Genomic DNA, 18,570 nt, shown 5'->3' with positions numbered 1-18,570 from the left:
AAGAGGCGACGTTCCCGGCGGAAGAGGCGGAGCGTGCGGCTCAGCGGAGCCGGGAGCGGTGCGGGAGCGGCCGGGAGAGGCCCAACGGGGCCGGGCCGGGGCCCGGGGCCTGGTCCGCGGCGATGCCGAGTAAAAAGAAGAAATATAACGCCCGGTTCCCTCCGGTGAGCGGGAACGGAGCCCTTCCGGGGGGTTCCGGGTGTTGAGAGGGGGGGTTTGGGCCTTCATTGGGGCCTATGGAGGGGAACCGGGGGCTGCGAGGGGGCGCCATGGCAACGGGTCTCCATGGCAACGGGTCTCCATGGCAACGGGTCTCTACGGTAATGGATCTCTGAAAGGGGGCGTGGCTTTGCGGTGTGGGGGCGTGGCCTCGCTCAGCGCAGGCCGTTGGGTTCTATGGGGTGGGGGCGTGGTTTGGGGGAGGGGCGGGGCTTAATGGGCGTGGTTTGGGGGTCTGGAGGGGAGAGGACCCCAAATATGGGGGTCTGGGGGTGTAAGGGGGAACTTTGGGGTCGGGAACCCCAAATATGGGGTTCTGAGGGGGTCTGGGGGGGGCGTCAGTAGGGGTGGGGTCCCCAAATATTGGGGTCTGGGGGGGTCAGTGGGGGTGGGGATCCCCAAATATGGGGGTCTGGGGGTTTGTAGGGGAGCTTTGGGGTCGAGACCCCCAATATGGGGTTGTGGGGGTGCTGTGAGTGGCTTGCTCTTTGGGGGCATGGCCTTGTTTCACGCTCATCTCATGTTTCTGTTGGGGTGGGGGGGCCTGAGAGTATGGGGGCGTGGCCTATCTCAGCCCCCCACCCTTTTCAACCCCCCCTGCCCCTTTCCAGGCTCGGATCAAGAAGATCATGCAGACGGATGAGGAGATTGGGAAGGTGGCGGCCGCCGTCCCCGTCATCATCTGTATCCTGATGGGACGCTGTGCCCTTCTGCCTGTCTCTGCTGTCCCCTTCCACGTCCCCTGTGTCCCCTTGTCCCTCTCCCATCTTCCCCGGGCCATTGTCCCATCGTCCCCTCATCCCTGCCCCCACCGCTGCCATCGTCCCCTGCCTCCATTGTCCCCTGTCCCCTCTCCTCTCGCATCACCCCATTCCTTCTCCCCGTTATCCCCCTCCCTTTCCCCAGCTCGTCCCTTTCATTTCTTCCCCCTGTCGCCACTGCTCCTTCTTGTCACCTCACCCCCATCCCTGTCCCCGTCGTCCCGCTGCCCCCTTCTCTGTGCCAGCACCCCTTTCCCTTTACTCTCATCCCTGTTCTCTTGTCCCTGTCCTCATTGTCCTCCTGTCCACTTCCCTGTGCCCTCGTCCTCTTCCCTCTGACGCCATCCCTGTGCCATCATCCCCATGTCCCCCTGTCCCCTTGTCCCTGCAGCACTGTCCCCATCCTCTCATCCCAATCTCCCCATCGTCCCCAAATCCCCCTCCCTGCTCCCCTATTCCCTTTTCAGCCCCATTGCCCCATTTTTCATCCCTTTCCCCAACTCCCCCCCCCGAACAACCAAGAAGTGCTCTGAGGGTGGATATAACTGGGGGTGGCCCTGTCCCTCCTGCCCACCCCCCCCTTCCCCTTTTCATTTATTATTTGGGGGGGGGGGCTGTGTGTATGTGGGGAGGGGAGTTGGGGGTCCTTAACGGCGCGACGCAGCGCGGGCCTTGGAGCTGTTCCTGGAATCCCTGCTGCGTAAAGCCTGCCACGTCACCCAGTCCCGCAACGCCAAGACCATGACCACCTCCCACCTGTGAGCAGCAGCCCCCCCTCTCACCTGCTGCCCCATGGGGGGGCGGGGAGGGGGGGCGGAATTGGGGAAGTGAAGCCCCCTGGGGGGTGGGGGGGCATCGGCGGGGGGGGGGGAGAGGGGAGCAATTGGGGAAGTGAAGCCCCCCTGGGCTCTGGTCCCGTTCGTTTTCATGCATTGAGCTTCAGTTTGTTCCCTCGATGCTGATTGGTGGGTTAGGGAAAGGGGGCGGGGCTTGTGAAAGCTAGGGGTGTGGCTTACTGAAGCCCTTCTAGCTCATTCGCTTCCCACGCTGTGTCTCAGCTTTGCCGCTTGTGTCAATGCTGATTGGTGGATTAAGAGCGGGGGGCGGGGCTTGTGAATGAAGGGGGTGTGGTTTAAAGAAGCCCCGCCCCTTCCATCTCATTTGCTTCTTGCGCTGCGCCTCAGCTTTGCCGCTCGCATCAATGCTGATTGGTGGGTTAGGAGCGGGGGGCGGGGCTTATGAACGAAGGGAGGTGTGGTTTAAGGAAGCCCCGCCTCCTCTTTCATTCACTTCCTGCGCTATACCACTCAGCTCAATGCTGATTGGTGGATTAGGTGCAGGAGGCGTGGCTTAAGGGATGTGGGCAGGGCTTGTGAACAAATAGGGTGTGGCTTAATGAAGCCCCGCCCCCCCTCACGTCAATCATTTCCCACGCTATGCTTCGCTTTCGCCACTCAACCTTAATGCTGATTGGTGGGTTAGGGCCAGAGGGCGGGACTTGCCGCAGAAGGGGTGGGGTTTGTGTACAGTGGGCGTGGCTTGGGCAAGCCCCACCCCCTTTGATTAATGACCCAGCTTTTGTGGGTGGAGCTTGTGCTTTGTGGGAAGGGGTTTGGGGGCGTGGTTTGTGGCCGAAAGGGGGCGTGTCTTAGGGAAGCCCCACCCCCTTCGATTAATGCCCGGGGCTTTGTGGGTGGAGCTCACGCTTTGTGGGAGGGGCCTGTTGGTTGGGGGGGCGTGGCTTTTGGCCGTAAAGGGGCGTGGCCTTCTGACGCCCCGCCCCCTCCAGGAAGCAGTGCATCGAACTGGAGCAGCAGTTCGATTTCCTGAAGGATTTGGTGGCCGCCGTCCCCGATATGCAGGGGGAGGGGGACGAGCCCCACGGCGAGGGGGAGAGGGCACCCCGCAGGTATGGGGGGGGGATCCTTGGGGTGCTGTGGGGTCATCCCTGGGTTCTCATAGGGGAGCTTTTTGGGGGGTGAAGGGGGGCCCGGGGGGGTCCTGGGTGTGGGACAGGGGGGTTGGGCTCGGGGGGGGCTCCAAGGGGGGGTCGTGGGAGTCCTAAAGGGGATTTGGGGTCCTGAGGGTGTCTTGGAGGGGGGGTTACAGTCTGGAGGACCTCATAGGGGGGTGGGGGGTGTCCCTATTCCAAACGTTGGGGTCAGTGCTTCAAGTTTAGGTCCTGGTTTGGGGGGGGGAAGGTCTGGGGGGGGGCAATGGGGTTCCCGAAGTATTGGGGTCAGATATTGGGGTCGTTTTATGGCAGCTGGGGAGGGGGGCGTTCAGATTCCCCATTGCAGGTGTTGAGGTGGGGCTCCTGGGTTTGGGGTGGGGAGATTTCTGGGGTCTGCTGGGTGTTGCGGGGTCAGATCTCGGGGTCTTTATATGGGGGCCGGGGGTCCTGGTTGGGATCCTGGTGTGGGGGATTGAAGGGGGGGGGGTCGGTGAGGAGGGGGGGGGTCCTTAATGTGTCCCCATTTCAGAGGACGACGTCCGGGCACGGGACGGAAGAATGGGGGACCTGGAGCAAAGGGGAAAGACCCCAAACAATCGGGGACCGACACGGAACAGGAGGTGGGAGGGGGGGGAAGCCCCCAAATTTGGGGTTTTGGGAGGGTATGGGGGGGGTTTTGGGGTGGGGACACCCAAATATGGGGTTCTGAAGGGGTCTATGGGGGTCTGGAGGGGTAGGGTTGTCCAAATATGGGATTTTGGGGGTGTATGGGGGAGCTTTGGGGTCAGGACCCCCAAATATGGGGGTCTGGGGAGGCCTGGGGGGGTCAGTGGGGGTCAGTGGGTGTGGGGGGTCCCCAAATATGGGATTGGGGGGGGGTTGTAGGGGAGCTTTGGGGTCAGGACCCCCAATATGGGGTTGTGGGGGTGCTGTGAGCGGGGGGGGATGTGTGGGGTTGGGGTGGGGGGGCAGGGGGGAGATTTGGGGTGACAGTCGTGCCCCCCCCCCAAGGAGGATTCTGAGGACAGCGACACCGACATGGAGGAGGAGACCCCACAGCCCCCCCCAGCGAGACCCCCCCTCAATTTCAGCAGGTGCTGAATAGGGGGGGGGTTGGTGTTTTTTTTTGGGGGGGGCCCAAAATAAATGGTTTGGGGGGGGGGGAGTTAAATTGGGGGGGGGGGGATGGCATAGGATTCATTTTGAGGCTGTCAGGGGGGGGAGGAACTTGATTTTTTTGGGGGGGGCACAGTGGGGGTTTTCTTTGGGATTTTGGGGGGGGAGTGAGGGGGGGATATGGGAAATTCAAAGGTTTTTGGGATTAGGGCTATAGGGCTTTTGGGGGGGGGTCTTTGTGGGGGGGGTCTTCAGGGGGGGCTGTAGGGTGTGTATGGGGGTGTCTGTAGGGTTTTTGTGAGTGGGGGGGTGTATGGGGTCTTCATGGGGGTCTATGGGGGGGCACTTAAGAAGTGGGGGGGTGGGGGGGGGGACACAATTGAGAACCCAAAGGATTTGGGGGCTGGGGAGGGGGGCACAATGGGGTTTTTTGGGGGTTTTGGGGGGCGGGGGGGGGAATATATGGGGAACCCAAAGGGTTTTGGGGATGGGGGGGGTGGGGGGGCACAGACCCCTTCCCCCTTCCCCCCCCTCCCCACTAATCCCCCCCCCACAGCCCCGCGGTTCCCTTCGCCCCTCTTGGCCCCCCCCCGGTTGCGGGGCTCCCAATGGGGGTGGGGGGGGGGACGGGTCTCCCCCCAGCTCCCGGTCCCCCCCCCCGGGGCCCAGAAGAGGAAGAGGAGGATGAAGATTACGACTCTTAGCCCGGTCCCTCCCCCCCTCCCCCCCCCTTTTCAGATTTTGGGGGCCTTTTTGGGGGTCTCTCACCGATTGGGGGGGAGGATGGCACTCAGCCCCCCCCCCTCCCCCCCCCCCTCCAAGCCTTGCAGACAATGGGGAGGGGGGGGCGCTGTCCTTATATGGGGGGGGGGGGGGGGGGGCTTTGTTTATTTTTTTTGGGGGGGGGGGGGGAAGGGGGGGAGGCGTTTTTTGGGGGGAATTTTAAGCGTTTTGGGGTTTTTTGTTTTGTATGGGGCTCCAATAAACGTTTCCCATTTCCATAGAGGAGAGCGGGGTCGTCACGTGGTGTCACCTCCCCCCCCCCCCCCCCCCAAAAAAAAAAGTCACGTGGTGTCACCTCCCCCCCCCCGACTCTAAAATGGGGTCATGCGGCTCCGCGACCGCCAGGGGGCAGCAGAGACCCCCATAGGGATAAATGGGGTCTTATGGGGTTTTTGGGGGGGGGGGAAATGAGGGGGGGGTCTGGGGGGGGGGAGGGCTGTAGGGGTTTTGGTGGGGGGGGTCTGGGGGGTCTTTGTGGGGGGGGGTCTTCAAGGGAGGGCTGTAGGGTGTGTATGGGGGGGGTCTATGGGGTCTTTGTGGGGGGGGTCTTCAGGGAGGGTTATAGGGTCTCTGTGGGAGGGGGGCTATAGGGTTTTTGGGATCTATGGGGTCTTTGTGAGGGGGGGGTCTATGGGGTCTTCATGGGGGTCTCGGGGGGGCTGTAGGGTTTTTGGTAGGGGGGGGGTCTATGGGGTCTTCATGGGGGTCCATGGGGTCTTTGGGGGGGAGCTATAGTGTTTTGGTGGGGGGGTCTATGGGGTCTTTTGAGGGGGGGTCTTCAATGGAGGGCTGTAGGATCTCTATGGGGGGGGGGTCTATGGGGTCTATGGGGGGGGGGGCTGTAGGGATTTTGGCCCATTGGGATCTATAGGGCAACTGGGGGTATCTATAGGACCACTGAGGGGTCTGTAGAGCAACTGGGGGGTCTGTAGGGTCAGTGGGGTATCCATAGGGCCCATTGGGGTCTATAGGGCCACTGGGGGTCAATAGGGCCATTGGGGGTCTATAGGGCAACTGGGAGGTCTTTAGGGTCAGTGGGGTATCCATAGGGCCCATTGGGGTCTATAGGGCCACTGGGGGGTCTATAGGGTCAGTGGGGTTTCTATGGGGCCCATTAGGGTCTATAGGGTCAGTGGGGGGTCTGTAGGGTCACTGGGGGTCTATAGGGTCACTGGGGTATCTGTGGGGTGCATTGGGGCCTATAGGGTCAACGGGGGGTCTATAGGGCCACTGTGGGGTCTGTGGGGTCTCTGGGGGTCTGTAGGGTCAGTGGGGTATCTATGGAGCCCATTGGGGTCTATAGGGCCACTGTGGGGTCTATAGGGTCAATGGGGGTCTATAGGGTCAGTGGGGTATCTACGGGGCCCATTGGGGTCTATAGGGCCACTGGGAGGTCTATAGGGTCAGTGGGGTTTCTATGGGGCCCATTAGGGTCTATAGGGTCAATGGGGGGTCTGTAGGGTCACTGGGGGTCTATAGGGTCACTGGGGTATCTGTGGGGTGCATTGGAGCCTATAGGGTCAACGGGGGGTCTATAGGGCCGCTGGGGGGGTCTATAGGGTCAATGGGGGTCTATGGGGTCAGTGGGGTATCTATGGAGCCCATTGGGGTCTATAGGGCAACTGGGGGTCTATAGGGCCGCTGGGGGGGTCTCTGGGGTCTCTGGGGGTCTGTAGGGTCAGTGGGGTCTCTATGGAGCCCATTGGGGTCTATAGGGCAACTGGGGGTCTATAGGGCCGCTGGGGGGGTCTGTGGGGTCTCTGGGGGTCTGTAGGGTCCCTGATGGGGTCCGTAGGGCGTCTGCGGGGTCACGCGGAGCTTTGGGATTTCGCGGGGCTCCTTAAGGGGCCCTTTGGCACTTATGGGGCGGGCGGTGGGTCGGAGCCAGGCGTCCCCGGGCGCCCGCAGCGCTGGAATCCGCGCCGCCCCCCCCCCCCTCCGCCCCCCCCCCCCCTCCGCCTTAATCCCGGTGACACTTTAACCAAAAGAGCCGCTTTTCGCCTTTATATAACCGGGCTGCGCCGGGCGGGGGGGGGGCAACCCCAGGGGGGGGTCGGGGGAGTCAGCTCGACCCCAAAGAGTGAAGGTAGGGGGTTATGGGGGGGGGGTTGGGGGGGGTTATGGGGGCTGGGGGGGTTGTGGGGTGGGGGTATGTGGGGGTTGGGGGGTTGGGGGGGTTGGGGGGGGGGGGCTTATGGGGGTTGGGGGGGGTTTGGGGTGGGTTATGGGGGGGTTGTGGGGGTTTTATGGAGGTTATGGGGTTATGGGGGTTATGGGGTGGGGGTCATGGGGGGGTTTTGAGGTGGGTTATGGGGGGTTGTAGGATATGGGGGGGGTTATGGGGTGGGTTATGGGGGCTGGGGGGGGTTGTGAGGGGGGGTATGGGGGGTTGTGGGGGGTTTAGGGGAGTTGGGGGGTTATGGGGTGGGGGTTATGGGGGGGTTATGGGGGCTGGGGGGGTTGTGGGGTGGGGGTATGTGGGGGTTATGGGGTTCGGGGGGTTATGGGATGGGGGCTTATGGGGGTTTGGGATGGGTTATGGGGTGGGTTATGGGGGGGTCGTGGGGGGGTTATGGGGGGTATGTGGGGGTTGTGGGGTTGTGGGAGTTATAGGGTGGGGGCTTATGGGGATTTGGGTGGGGGTTGGGGTGGGTTATGGGGGGATTTATGGGGCTGGGGAGGGTTATGGGGTGGGGGGAGTTGTGGGTTGGGGGTCAGGGGGGTTGGGGGGGGTTATGGGGTGGGGAGTTATGAGGGGTTGGGGGGTGGGGGGGGTTGGGATGGGGACAGAATGGGGACATGATGGGGGGACGGGGGGACGTTTGGGGATGGGGGGATGTTTGGGGACAGACGGACATTTTGGGGCCATGGTGGGGTTGGGGACAGATGGACGCAGCTGTCCGGATGTCCCGGCTCTGCGGGGAGCCTGAGAGGTGATGGGGACAGCGGGGGGGGGACGCGGGAATGGGATCGGGGGGGAAGGTGTGACGCAAATGGGGACAGCGCCTCACGGCCCCATAAGGGTCCTCACAACCTCATAAGGGTCCTCACAGCCCCATAAGGGCCCCTATGGCCCTATAAGGGTCCTCGTGGCCCCGTAAGGGTCCCTATGGCCCCATAAGGGTCCTCACAGCCCCATAAGGGTCCTCACAGCTCCATAAGGGCTCCTATGGCCCCATAAGGGTCCTCGTGGCCCCATAAGGGTCCTTGTAGCCCCATAAGGGTCCTCATGGCCCCATAAGAGTCCATATGGTCCCATAAGGGTCACTATGACCCCATAAGGGTCCCAATGGCCCCATAAGAGTCCTCACAAGTGTCCCTATGACCCCATAAGGGCTCTCATGGCCCCATAAGGATCCTCACGACCCCATAATTGTTGCCCCCCAAGTCTTTCTGTCCCCATAAGTGTCCCCCCTCTCCACCCCCATTTCCTTCCCCATAAGTGACCCCCCCATAAGTGACCCCCCCCATTTCACCCCCCATTCCTCCCCCCATCAGTGACCCCCCCATTTCTGCCCCCCATTTCTCCCCCCCATAAGTGACCCCCCATAAGTGACCCCCCCATTTCTCCCCCCCATTTCCTTCCCCTATTTCTCCCCCCCATTCCTCCTTTCCATAAGTGACCCCCCATAAGTGACCCCCCCATTTCACCCCCCCATTTCCTTCCCCATAAGTGACCCCCCCCATTTCTCCCCCCCATTCCTTCCCCCCCCATAAGTGCCCCCCCCATAAGTGACCCCCCCCATTTCTCCCCCCCATTTCCTTCCCCATCAGCGACCCCCCCATTTCTCTCCCCCATTTCTCCCCCCCCATGTGACCCCCCCCATTTCACCCCCATTCCTCCTCCCCATAAGTGACCCCCCCATAAGTGACCCCCCCATTTCACCCCCCCATTTCCTTTCCCATAAGTGACCCCCCCATTTCTTCCCCCCATTTCACCCCTCCATTTCACCCCCCCATTTCTTACCCCCCATTTCACCCCCCCATTTCCTTCCCCTATTTCTCCCCCCCATTCCTTCCTCTCCATAAGTGACCCCCCATCAGTGACCCCCCCCATTCCTCCCCCCCATTCCTCCCCCCCGTTTCTCCCCCCCATAAGTGACCCCCCATAAGTGACCCCCCCCATTTCAGCCCCCCATTTCTTACCCCCCATTTCTCCCCCCCCATAAGTGACTCCCCTATTTCACCCCCCATTCCTCCTCTCCATAAGTGACCCCCCATCAGTGACCCCCCCATTTCACCCCCCCCATTTCCTTCCCCATAAGTGACCCCCCCATAAGTGACCCCCCATCAGCGACCCCCCCATTTCTCCCCCCCATTTCTCCCCCCCATCAGTGACCCCCCCCATTTCAGCCCCCTATTCCTCCCCCCTATAAGTGACCCCCCATTTCACCCCCCCATAAGTGACCCCCCCATAAGTGACCCCCCCATTTCACCCCCCCCATTTCCTTCCCCATCAGCGACCCCCCCCCCACTTCACCCCCCCATTCCTCCCCCCCCATCATTGCCCCCCCCAACGCCCACCCCCCCCACTGACCCCCCCCTATTTCCCCCCCCCCGCAGCCATGCCGTTCGGCGCGGTGCTGGCGCAGACGGGCGGCCTGGGCCGCTTCCAGGCGCTGCAGGTGGCGCTGCTGGCGGTGCCCATCCTGCTGATGGCCGCCCACAACCTGCTGCAGAACTTCAGCGCCGCCGTCCCCCCGCACCGCTGCCGCGTCCCGGACCTCAGCGCCCGGGGAGCAGCGGTGGCTCCCGGTGGCGCTTCTTCAATGGCAGCCGGTGGCACTTTGGTGGCATCTGGTGGCACCCCGAGGGATTCTGATGGCGCTTCAATGGCAGCTGGTGGCACCTCGGTGGCACCTGGTGGCGCCTCGGTGGCACCTGGTCGCTCCTTGGTGGCACCTGGTGGCACCTCGGTGGCATCTGGTGGCATCCCAAGGGCTTCTAGTGGCACCTTGGTGGCTTCTGATGGTGCCTCGATGGCATCTGGTGGCACCTTGATGGCTTCTGGTGGCACCTCGGTGGATTCTGGTGGCACCTCGATGGCATCCGGTGGCACCCCAAGGGATTCTGATGGCACTTCGATGGCATCTGGTGGCACCTTGATGGCATCTGGTGGCACCCCAAGGGATTCTGGTGGCACCTCGGTGGCATCTGGTGGCACCTTGATGGCATCTGGTGGCACCCCAAGGGATTCTGGTGGCACCTCGGTGGCATCTGGTGGCACCTTGGTGGCTTCTGGTGGCACCCCCACCCCCGCCACCCCGCTGCCCCCCATCATCTTGGCCTCCCCCAGCGCCACCCCATGGTGGCCCGACAGGACCACCGACGTCACCCCATGGTGGCCCAACGGCACCACCGATGTCACCCTGGGCTCCTGCAGGCGCCTGGTGACGTCGGCGTCCCCCAATGGCAGCGGGGTCAGCGCGGGGGACACGGAGCCGTGTCACGACGGGTGGGAGTACGACACCAGCGTCTACGTGGCCACCATCGTCACCGAGGTGGGGGGGGGGGGGTCTTGTGGGGTTGGGGGGGAGAATCCTATGGGGTTGGGGGGAGAATCCTATGGGGAAGGAGGGAGAATCCTATGGGGCTGGGGGGAGAAATCTGGGGGGATGGGGGGCAGAATCCTATGGGGTTGGGGGGGAGAATCCTATGGGGTTGGAGGGAGAATCCTATGGGGCTGGGGGGGAGAATGCTATGGGGTTGGGGGCAGAAGTCTGTGGGGCTGGGGGGGGGAATCCTATGGGGTTGTAGGGGAGAATCCTATGGGGAGGGAGGGAGAATCCTACAGGGCTGGGGGGCAGAATCCTATGGGGTTGGGGGGAGAATCCTATGGGGCTGGGGGCAGAATCCTATGGGGTTGGGGGCAGAATCCTATGGGGAAGGAGGGAGAATCCTATGGGGCTGGGGGGAGAAATCTGGGGGGATGGGGGGCAGAATCCTATGGGGTTGGGGGGGAGAATCCTATGGGGTTGGAGGGAGAGTCCTATGGGGCTGTGGGGGAGAATGCTATGGGGTTGGGGGCAGAAGTCTGTGGGGATGGGGGGGAATCCTATGGGGTTGTAGGGGAGAATCCTATGGGGTTGGGGGGAGAAATGTGTGGGGTTGGGGGCAGAATCCTATGGGGAAGGAGGGAGAATCCTTATGGGGTTGGGGGCAGAAGTCTGTGGGGATGGGGGGGGAGAATGCTATGGGGTTGGGGGCAGAATCCTATGGGGCTGGGGGCAGAATCCTATGGGGAAGGAGGGAGAATCCTATGGGGCTGGGGGGGAGAGAGAGAGAGTCCTATGGGGCTGGGGGGAGAATCCTATGGGGCTGGGGGGAGTATCCTATGGGGTTGGGGGCAGAATCCTATGGGGTTGGAGGGGAGGGAGAGAGAGTCCTATGGGGTTGGGGGCAGAATCCTATGGGGTTGGGGGGAGAATCCTATGGGGCTGGGGGGAGTATCCTATGGGGTTGGGGGCAGAATCCTATGGGGTTGGGGGCAGAATCCTAGGGGGAAGGAGAGAGAATCCTATGGGGCTGGGGGCAGAATCCTATGGGGTTAGGGGAAGTATCCTATGGGGTTGGGGGGAGAATCCTATGGGGCTGGGGGGCAGAATCCTATGGGGTTGGGGGCAGAATCCGATGGGGGTGGGGGGGAGAATCCTATGGGGAAGGAGGGAGAATCCTATGGGGTTGGAGCCAGAATCCTATGGGGCTGGGGGCAGAAGTCTGTGGGGTTGGGGGGGGGCGGAGGAATCCCATGGGGTTGGAGGGATGCAGGCAGAACCCCGCGGTGGCGCTGCCGCTGAGGATGATGAGGGACGGATGTGAGGAAGGAGGGGGGGCCGCTGTGCGTATGGGGGGGGGTCGGCCCACCCTAAACCCCCCCCTCCCACCCCCCCCCCCGCAGTGGGACCTGGTGTGCGGCGCGCGGCAGCTGCGGCAGATGGCCCAGTCCATCTACATGGCGGGGGTCCTGGTGGGCGCCCTGCTGCTGGGGGGGCTCTCCGACAAGTGAGGACCCCCGCCACCCCTCCCCGTGCCTCAGTTTCCCCATGGGGCATCGGGGGCACCTCCCAGTACCTCCCAGTACCTCCCAGTACCCCCCATTCCTTCCCAGTCCACCCCAGTACCCCCCAGAACCACCCAGTCCCTCCCAATACCCCTCAAATCCCTTCAGTCCCTCCCAGTCCCCCCCAGTCCCCCCCATTACCCCCCACTCCCTCCCAGTACCCTCCAGTCCCTCCCAGTCCCCCCCATTACCCCCCATTACCCCCCAAGTCCCTCCCAATACCCCCCAAGTATCTCCAAGTTCCCCCCCAGTAGCCCCCATTCCTTCCCAGTCTCCCCCAGTACCTCCCAGTACCCCCCAGTGCCTCCCAGTACTCCCCAGTACCTCCCAATACCCCCCAAGTCCCCCCAGTACCCCCCAGTACCCCCCACACCCTCCCAGTCCCCCCCCAGTCCCTCCCAATACCCCCCAAGTCATCCCCAGTCCCCCCCAGTACCTCCCAGTCCTCCCCAGTCCACACCAGTATCCCCACTCCCTCCCACTCCCTCCCAGTCCCCCCAAGTCCCCCCCAGTACCCCCCATTCCCTCCTGCTCCCTCCCAGTCCCCCCAGTCCCCCCCAAGTCCTGCCCAGTAGCTCCCACTCCCTCCCAGTCCCCCCCATTCCCCCCCAGTACCCCCAGTCCCTCCAAGTCCTCCCCAGTAGCCCCAGCCCCCCCACTCCCACTCCCCCCCACTCCCCCCCATTCCCCCCCAGCCCACCCCAGTACCCCCCACTCCCTCCCTCTCCCCCACATTCCCCCCCATTCCCCCCCCACTCCTCCCCATCCCCCCCAAACCCCCCCAATCCCCCCAAGTCCTCCCCAGTAGCCCCCACTCCTCCCCATTCCCCCCCAGTCCCCTCCACTCCCTCCCAGTTCCCCCCAGTCCCCCTGCTCCCATTTCCCCCCAGTACCCCCCCACTCCCTCCCACTCCCTCGCAGTCCCTCCCACTGCCCCCCATCCCCCCCACTCCCCCCACTCCCACTCCCCCCCATTCCCTCCCAGTCCCCCCAGTACCCCCCCCACTCCCTCCCCACTCCCTCCCAATCCCCCCCATTCCCCTCCAGTCCCCCCCAGTCCCCCCCACTCCCTCCCCATTCCCTCCCACTCCCCCCATCCCCCCCACCCCCCCATTCCCCCCCATTCCCTCCCAGTCCCCCCAGTACCCCCCCACTCCCTCCCCACTCCCTCCCATCCCCCCCCATTGCCCCCCAGTCCCCCCCACTCCCTCCCCATTCCCTCCCACTCCCCCCATCCCCCCCACTCCCATTCCCCCCCATTCCCCCCCCATTCCCCCCCATTCCCTCCCAGTCCCCCCCACCCCCCCCATACCCCCCAGTCCCCCCACTCCCACTCCCCCCCATTCCCTCCCAGTCCCCCCAGTACCCCCCCCACTCCCTCCCCACTCCCTCCCATTCCCCCCCACTCCCCTCCAGTCCCCCCCACTCCCCCCCACTCCCTCCCCATTCCCTCCCACTCCCCCCATCCCCCCCACTCCCATTCCCCCCCATTCCCTCCCCATACCCCCCAGTCCCCCCATCCCCCCCACCCCCCCCATACCCCCCAGTCCCCCCACTCCCACTCCCCCCCACTCCCCCCCATTCCCTCCCAGTCCCCCCAGTACCCCCCCCACTCCCTCCCCACTCCCTCCCATTCCCCCCCATTCCCCTCCAGTCCCCCCCAGTCCCCCCCACTCCCTCCCCATTCCCTCCCACTCCCCCCATCCCCCCACTCCCACTCCCCCCCATTCCGTCCCCATACCCCCCAGTCCCCCCATCCCCCCCACCCCCCCATTCCCCCCCATTCCCTCCCAGTCCCCCCAGTACCCCTCCCACTCCCTCCCCACTCCCTCCCATTCCCCCCCATTCCCCTCCAGTCCCCCCCACTCCCTCTCCATTCCCTCCCACTCCCCCCATCCCCCCCACTCCCACTCCCCCCCATTCCCCCCCATTCCCTCCCAGTCCCCCCACTCCCACTCCCCCCCACTCCCTCCCATTCCCCCCCAATCCCCCCCACTCCCTCCCCATTCCCTCCCACTCCCCCCATCCCCCCCACTCCCACTCCCCCCCATTCCCCCCCATTCCCTCCCAGTCCCCTCCCCACTCCCCCCCATTCCCCCCCCATTCCCCTCCATTCCCCCCCAGTCCCTCCCACCCCCCCCCATTCCCTCCCACTCCCCCCATCCCCCCCACCCCCCCCATTCCCCCCCAGTACCCCCAGTCCCCCCGCTCAGGTTCGGGCGCAAGGCGCTGCTGCTCTGGTCGTACTTCCAGCTGGGGGTGATGGGGACCTGCACGGCCTTCGCCCCCAACTACGCCTCCTACTGCGTCTTCCGCTTCGCCGGGGGGATGGCGCTGTCCGGCTTCGGGCTCAGCATCGCCTGCCTGGGTGAGGGGGGGCGGGGGGGGGAGGGGGTGGGGGTGGTGGGGTGGGGGAGGATGGGGGGGGGGGTGAGCTGATGGTGGAGGTTGGGGGCAACCGGATGGTGGAGGTTGGGGACAACGTGATGGTGGTGGTTGGGGACAACTTGATGGCAATGATTGGGGACAACGTGATGGTGGTGGTCGGGGACAACGTGATGGTGATGGTTGGGGATGTGATGGTGGAGGTTGGGGACAACCGGATGGTGGAGGTTGGGGACAACGTGGTGGTGATGGTTGGTGATGACCAAGTGGTGGTGGTTGGGGACAACGTGGTGGTCGTGGCTGGGGACAATGGGATGGGATGGTTGGGGACAACGTGGTGGTGATGGCTGGGGACGTGATGGTGGAGGTTGGGGACAACCGGATGGTGGAGGTTGGGGACAACGTGGTGGTGGTGGTTGGTGATGACCCAGTGGTGATGGTTGGGGACAACGTGGTGGTGGTGGTTGGGGACAACGTGATGGTGGTGGTTGGGGACAACATGGTGGTGATGGTTTGGGACAACCTGATGGTGATGGTAGGTGATGACCCAGTGGTGATGGTTGGGGACAACGTGATGGTGGTGGCTGGGGACAATGGGATGGGATGGTTGGTGATGACCCAGTGGTGGTGGGTTGGGGACAACGTGGTGGTCGTGGTTGGGGACAGTTTGATGGTGAAGGATGGGGACAACATGGTGGTTGTGGTTGGTGACGATCCAGTGGTGGTGGTTGGGGACAATTTGATGGTGATGGTTGGGGACAATTTGATGGTGAAGGATGGGGACAACATGGTGGTCACGGTTGGGGACAACCTGATGGCAATGATTGGGGACAACCTGATGGTGGTGGTTGGGGACAACCTGATGGCAATGACTGGGGACAACCTGATGGTGGTGGTTGGGGACAACCTGATGGCGATGGTTGGGGACAATTTGATGGCGATGGTTGAGGACAACCTGATGGTGGTGGTTGGGGACAACCTGATGGTGATTGTTGACAACTTGATGGTGATGGTTGGGGACAATGTGATGGCGATGGTTGGGGACCACTTGATGCCCACAGTTGGGGACAATTTGATGTCCTTGACCGGGACCCCAAACCAACCACATCCCCGCAGTGGTGGAGTGGATCCCCACGCCGTACCGCGCCGTCACTGTGGCCCTCACCGGCTTCTCTTACACCCTGGGCCAGATCCTTCTGGCCGGCATCGCCTACGCCGTCCCCCATTGGCGTTGGCTCCAGCTCACCGTCTCGCTGCCCTTCTTCGTCTTCTTCCTCTTCTCCTGGTTGGTGGGGTTGACAGCGTGTGGGGGAGGAAAATCGGGGGGTCCCAATCCGTGTCATCATGCCCCTCATTTATTTATTATTATTTTTGGGGGGGGGTCACCCGCAGGTGGTTGGCGGAATCTGCTCGCTGGTTGGTGCTGGCGGGGAAGGAGGAGAAAGCCGTGCAGATCCTACAGAGGGTGGCCAAAATCAACGGGAGGGAGGAGGAAGGGAAGAAGATCACGGTGGAGGTACCGCCTCCTCAACCCGGAGGGTCTCCATCTCCCCACCCTTCCCACCCCGTTTCCCCGCTACCGCCTTCATCCTGTTTCCCCCCGCCCTCCCCTCCGATTCCCAGTTTCTGAAGTCCAACATGAAGGAGGAGTTGGCAGCTTTGAAGTCTTCCTACACCATTTCTGATCTGGTCCGGACGCCGGTCATCCGTCACATCTTTTTTTGTCTCTCCATCGTTTGGTGGGTTCGGGTCGCGGGAGAGAAATGGGGTCACCATCACCCCCACCCCCAACTCCAAAGACCCCACGATGGGTCACCATCCCCCCAACTCGAAAGACCCCCACGATGGACCCCCCGTTCTTCTCCAGGTTCTCCATCAGTTTCTCCTACTACGGGTTGGCCATGGACCTCCAGAACTTCGGGGTCAGCATTTATCTGATCCAGGTGATATTTGGGGCCGTGGATTTCCCAGCAAAGCTGGTGGTGACGGTGTCCGTGAGTTACATCGGTCGGCGCGTGTCCCTCATGGTGGCCTTGGCCTTGGCCGGGTTGGTCATCATCGCCAACATCTTCGTCCCATCAGGTGGGTGGGATTTTTTTTGGGGGGGGAGGTGGGGGGGTCTTCTGAGCCGTTCTACCCACCTTGGGTAGGGGTTCCCACCCCTCCGTCCGCTGTCTCATCAGTGGTTGTGGTTGGGGACAGTTTGGTGGCCAAAGATGGGGACAACCTGATGGTGATGGATGGGGACAACCCGATGTCCATGTTCAGGGACAACTTGGTGGCCATAGTTGGGGACAACTTGATGGCCATAGCTGAGGACAACTTGATGGCCACAGTTGGGGACAACCTGATGGCCATGGTTGGGGACAACTCAGTGGCCAAAGATGGGGACAGCTTGGTGGCCATGGTTGGGGACAACCTGATGGCCATGGTTGGGGACAACCAAATGTCTGTAGATGGAGACAACCTGATGGGATGGTTGGGGACAACTTGGTGGCCATGGATGGGGACAACCCGATGTCCATGAAAGGGGACAACCTGGTGGCCACGGATGGGGACAACTTGGTGGCCACAGATGGGGACAACTTGGTGGCCATGGATGGGAACAACTTGATGGCCACAGCTGGGGACAACCCAACGCTGATGGTTGAGGACATCCACGTTTAAAGCCAACCCAATGGCCACAGTTGGGGACACCACCATGACATCCCCCACCTCCCCACCCCCCCTCCCACCTCCCCACCTCCCCCACCTCCCCCACCCCCTATTTGGTGCCACCCCCCCCCCCAAATCTCTGCCCCAGATCTGCAGACGGTGCGCACGACGCTGGCCGTCATCGGCAAAGGTTGCCTCTCCGCCTCCTTCAACTGCGTCTTCCTCTACACCACCGAGCTCTACCCCACCCCCATCAGGTAAACCCCCTCCCCACAACACACACACACCCCTCCCACCTCCCCACGGCGTGGGGGGGCCGGACCCCCACCTCCCCCCCTCCCCCAAAACCAATCCGTACCCCGCAGGCAGACGGGGTTGGGGTTCGGCAGCACCATGGCGAGGGTGGGGGGCATCGTGGCCCCTCTGGTGAAGATGATGGAGGAGTATTACCCCTTCCTGCCCCCCGCTGTCTATGGGGTGGCCCCCATCACGGCGGCCGTGGCGGCCGGATTCCTCCCTGAAACGCTCAACAGGCCCCTGCCCGACACCATCGAGGAGGTGGAGAACAGGTGGGTGTGGGGTGGGGAGGGTGGAGGGAGGGGTGGGAGGGTGGGGAGAAGAGGGGGGAGGATGGGGAGAGGGGTGGAAGGATGGGGAGGGGGGTGGGAAGATGGGGAGGGGGGAAGGATGGAAGAGTAGGGAGAGGGGTGGGTTGGAGGGGAGAGGGGTGGGAGGACGGGGTGGAAGGTTGGAGAGAGGGGTGGGAGGGTGGGAAGAGGGATGGGTTCGAGGGGAGAGGGGTGGAAGTGTGTGGGGGGGTGGGAGGATGGGGGAGGATGGAGGAGGGGTGGAAGTGTGGGGAGAGGGGTGGGAGGATGGGGAGAGGGATGGGAGGATGGGGAGAGGGATGGGAGGATGGAGGGAGGGCTGGAAGGGTGGCGAGAGGGGGGAGGAGGGAGAAGGAGGAGGGAGGGTGGGGAGAGGGAAGGGTGGTGGGAGGGGAGGGAGAATGGGGAGAGGGGTGGGAGGGTGTGAAGAGGGGTGGGTTGGAGGGGATAGGGGGAGGATGGAGGGAGGGGTGGCAGGTTGGGGAGAGGGGTGGAAGGATGGGGAAGGGGGTGGGAGGATGGAGGGAGGGGTGGAAGGTTGGGGAGAGGGGTGGAAGGAAGGATGGGGAGAGGGGCGCACACAGCACCGCCCCTCTCCCCCTCCTGACCCCCAACTCCTCCCAGGGCCAAACACAAGAAGACCCCAAACCCCAAAGAGAAGATCCCCCTGCACCCCCAGGACACGGCTGTGCAGAAGGAGCCCTGAAGGACCCCGGCGGGGACCCCCACCCCCCCAGCATCCCCCAACCCCCCCCACGAAGGGTCCCCGCAGCCCCACTTGTGGGTCAAACCCGAATTCACCACGCGCCCCACATCTCGGGGCTTCCCTCTGTGGGGCCGGGGAAGCCCTGGGGGGAATAAAGAGATCTATAGGGCTCGGTGTCGTCGTTGGAGGTCGAAAAATGGGGTGCCCCCCTCACCCATTGTCACCTCCGGGGGGTGTCACCCCATAACCTGGTTCGTGGCCTCATAACTTGGTGCTTGGGGTCACCTCTGGTGGGATGACGCCCCAAATCCTAACGGGGGACA

General features: G+C 63.5%; 2 protein-coding genes across 3 annotated transcripts; both read left to right on the top strand.

Annotated features, from left to right (window-relative positions):
* The first annotated feature begins 4 nt into the window (after nucleotides 1-4).
* DRAP1 (DR1 associated protein 1) lies at nucleotides 5-4,782 on the top strand. Its single transcript, XM_090129597.1, has 7 exons — nucleotides 5-164; nucleotides 831-903; nucleotides 1,645-1,738; nucleotides 2,770-2,889; nucleotides 3,464-3,554; nucleotides 3,946-4,028; nucleotides 4,607-4,782. Exons 1-7 carry the CDS (start codon nucleotides 123-125, stop codon nucleotides 4,752-4,754), a joined length of 651 nt encoding a protein of 216 aa, XP_089985723.1. The 5' UTR covers nucleotides 5-122; the 3' UTR covers nucleotides 4,755-4,782.
* On the top strand, nucleotides 3,952-18,316 carry LOC116241139 (solute carrier family 22 member 6-A-like). 2 transcript variants are annotated; one of them, XM_090129596.1, is made up of 11 exons: nucleotides 3,952-4,028; nucleotides 9,397-10,334; nucleotides 11,732-11,835; nucleotides 14,107-14,261; nucleotides 15,395-15,563; nucleotides 15,671-15,794; nucleotides 15,902-16,017; nucleotides 16,146-16,360; nucleotides 17,082-17,190; nucleotides 17,299-17,502; nucleotides 18,166-18,316. In XM_090129596.1, exons 2-11 carry the CDS (start codon nucleotides 9,399-9,401, stop codon nucleotides 18,245-18,247), a joined length of 2,214 nt encoding a protein of 737 aa, XP_089985722.1. In that variant the 5' UTR covers nucleotides 3,952-4,028; nucleotides 9,397-9,398; the 3' UTR covers nucleotides 18,248-18,316. The 2 variants fall into 2 exon arrangements, with proteins under 2 accessions (XP_089985722.1, XP_089985721.1); XM_090129595.1 differs by lacking the exon at nucleotides 3,952-4,028 and adding an exon at nucleotides 6,875-6,919.
* Nucleotides 18,317-18,570: the final 254 nt, after the last annotated feature.

This window comes from Phasianus colchicus, chromosome 37 (genome assembly GCF_987193195.1).
Source record: "Phasianus colchicus chromosome 37, bPhaCol1.hap1.1, whole genome shotgun sequence".
Taxonomy (NCBI): Eukaryota; Metazoa; Chordata; class Aves; order Galliformes; family Phasianidae; genus Phasianus; species Phasianus colchicus.
The sequence above is the reverse complement of the archived record's forward strand: the minus strand, read 5'-3'. Positions and strand labels throughout refer to the sequence as shown.